At 39.6% G+C, this 3,028-nt stretch overlaps 1 protein-coding gene across 1 annotated transcript; it reads left to right on the forward strand.

The window, feature by feature from the left end:
- The first annotated feature begins 71 nt into the window (after nucleotides 1-71).
- LOC131927453 (allatostatin-A receptor-like) lies at nucleotides 72-1,196 on the forward strand. The gene has a single exon (XM_059283142.1). The coding sequence runs from the start codon at nucleotides 72-74 to the stop codon at nucleotides 1,146-1,148; it is 1,077 nt and encodes a 358-aa protein (XP_059139125.1). The 3' UTR covers nucleotides 1,149-1,196.
- Nucleotides 1,197-3,028: the final 1,832 nt, after the last annotated feature.

The following is a 3,028-nucleotide window of genomic DNA, read 5'->3' on the forward strand; positions in this document are numbered from 1 at the left end:
AAAAAAGTAATATTTCTCTCAAGCTGATTTAATTTTATAAGGTTTTGTGACAATCTACATTTAAAAAAAAAATGGCGTCAAATAGTTTAGCAGATGCCCACATAATAAACCCCAACCCAACTGACAATATAAGCAATGTTTTTAACGTCATGGGCAATCACTCCACCCTCCCCCCGCCTCTCAATGGGTCGGAGAGTCGCGAGTTCGAGAGGATGGTCGAGATCATCATCCCCACCATCTTCGGCTTCATCTGCGTGCTGGGGCTCTTCGGCAACTCGCTGGTGATTCTGGTCGTATTAGCCGACAAACACATGAGGAACACGACCAACATCCTCATCCTATCCCTAGCCGTCGCTGATCTGCTCTTCATACTCTTCTGTGTACCCATCACTGCCACGCGCTACGCCTTGTCGGTTTCGCCATTCGGCGACATCGGCTGCAAGGTTTCTCAGTACGCTGTGTACGTCTGCGCCTACGCCAGCGTGTACACGCTAGTTGTCATGTCCTTAGATCGATATCTAGCCGTCGTTCACGCGATACGTTCGATGACGCTTCGATCAGAAAGAAACACCTGGTTCGCTATCGCCATCATCTGGATCATCATCCTATGCGGGAACATCCCAATCTTGATACAGTTCGAGGAGATGCACTACGTATTCGGGAACGAGAACAGGTCAACGTGTATAAACATCGCCGACCTTGAAAACGAAAGAATCGGGAAGGCTTTATTTGGATCCTTCTTCTTCTTCGGCTACGTCATCCCTCTTGGCATCACCATGCTCTTGTACGGGCTGATGCTGAAGCGTCTGCTGTACGGCGTCGTCCCCGGCGGCGCCAACCAATCCGCAGAAAGCATCAGAGCCAAGAAACGCGTCACGCGAATGGTGGTGATTGTAGTGGTCATCTTTGCTATATGCTGGCTCCCCATCCAGATGATTCTCTTCACGCAGAATTTCCAGGAAAATGTAGAGTGGTCGGCGGCCTACATCAGTATTCAGATGGCGGCTAACTGCTTGGCTTACATGAATAGCTGCGTCAACCCGATCCTCTACGCGTTTTTGTCGGAAAACTTTCGTCGAAGTTTCCGGAGGTTCTTATGCTGCACGGAAAGCTCGAGTACGAGCGGACGAACATCCGGTTCACGGTGACCGAGAAAGAGACGACCAGCACGAAGACGACGTGTGTCAACAACTCAAAGACCTACACACCCGTGTAGCCGGGGGCCGTCAAACCTCGAGGCTAGACTAGCCGGAAACCAATCACTAGCCAGAAATCAGAGGCTAGTCGAACACCATAAACTAGCCAGACACCAGCCAGACAAAACACCTGTCACCAAGTCTGTGACGACTATTCAGATGTCGACCAACAACACACCAATCCAACTGCGCACGTCAAAACAACTCACCCTATAAACACAGGCTGCAATGCGCGCGCAACCTAGCGGATGTGATGTTTAAATTTCATTAGCCTTGAGCTTCGATTCGTGATTTCAAAACCTGGCTGAACAACAGACACAATAAAAAGTGTATTCAACACTTTAGTGTAATTTCACAAACGTAAACCGACGCGGTAATGGACCATATTTCAAATCTTTGGTGACAGACTTTACAGAGTCGCCTGATAAATAAATATATATATATATATATATATATATATATATATATATATATATATATATATATATATATATATATATATATATATATATATATATATATATATATATATATATATATATATACATTATTTATCCACAAAATGTTTTGTTTCGTAACATGTTGGGTATAATTATTTGCATACATATGTTTAAAGTTTTTACTAGTACCTCTCAATGACGTCACTTCCTGTATTTTATGTATGACGTACCTTGGTGTTGCGCACATCACGTGAACTCCGTAGCTAAGTGTCGCTGCTGCCAAATAATTTCTGTCACTGGGTTGTAAGTATAAGACTCCTGCAAAGGAATTTTACCTCAATGAATCGCTCAATGGACACCAGCGAGAAAAGTCTCAAAGGTATTTGAGAGGTGTATAAATTCATTTAAAAATCATGCACAGCGTAGTTACAATTAATATGGTTATAAAATCCTGTCTGTCTGGTTTTTTTTGGACTTTACTAAAGATTGGATGTATTTGATGTTTATAATATTTTCGGTAACTAAATAAAAATTTAAAAAAAAGCAAAAACAATTTGGTTTTCACGTGTAATGGCGATATAAACAATGGCATCCTGCTATTGGATAGGCCGCCATTGATTTTATTGTACACATTGTAAGCTAAAAATAGAAAACTAGGTCATGGGGTTTTAAATTTGCATTGTTATTTAAAAACTTAATCTGCAAAGTTTTGTAAACAAATAGTTATCGATCACTAAGTTACTGTACAGCCAATCAATATTTGTCTTACGAAAGTGAAACATCCGGTTATAACTTAGGCTTGATGAAAATAAATAGAAATGTAGCCTTAAACTCAACAAATTATTTTCAAGTTCTCTGGATTTGCAACTTTTATAGCATTTATTCTAAAAATATAAAATTTCTAAATTAATTTTAGGCTTAAGTTTTTATTTTTTTTTTTTTTTTTTACGGTCTAAATCTAAAAAGCACGTTTTTATTCCATGTCAACAATATTATGGAAGGAATCTCGTCAACTCGCTCGCCTCCATTTAAAATAAACGAAAGGGATTCAATCTAGTAGTGAGTTGAGTAGTCGGGGCGACAACCACAGTCACTGCATCCTCACTATCTCTGCTTAGATTAAAATTTTTTATCCATATCTGACACAGCTCCTTAGTAGTCATTAGGTCTTATAATTGGTCACTGATAAGTATAAAAATATTGTAAAAGCCAGAAATCGTGACTGGCCAGTATGTCATTCAGTTGGCCATTATTTTTTCAATAATATATGTATATATTTTTTTTTTAAATTATATTGGTATGTGGAATTATTTTTTCCCCTTTTAGTTGTTAGTTATGTTGTGCTTATCTTTATCGTACATTTGGCTTACGCGAATTGTAGTGAGAACTACA

Source organism: Physella acuta, unplaced genomic scaffold (assembly GCF_028476545.2).
Source record: "Physella acuta isolate Inbredline_101_S28 unplaced genomic scaffold, ASM2847654v3 ptg001402l, whole genome shotgun sequence".
Lineage (NCBI taxonomy): Eukaryota > Metazoa > Mollusca > Gastropoda > Physidae > Physella > Physella acuta.

Bases quoted from the DNA above. Each gene is read 5' to 3' on its own strand.
- LOC131927453 (XM_059283142.1), top strand. From the start codon at position 72: ATGGCGTCAAATAGTTTAGCAGATGCCCACATAATAAACCCCAACCCA.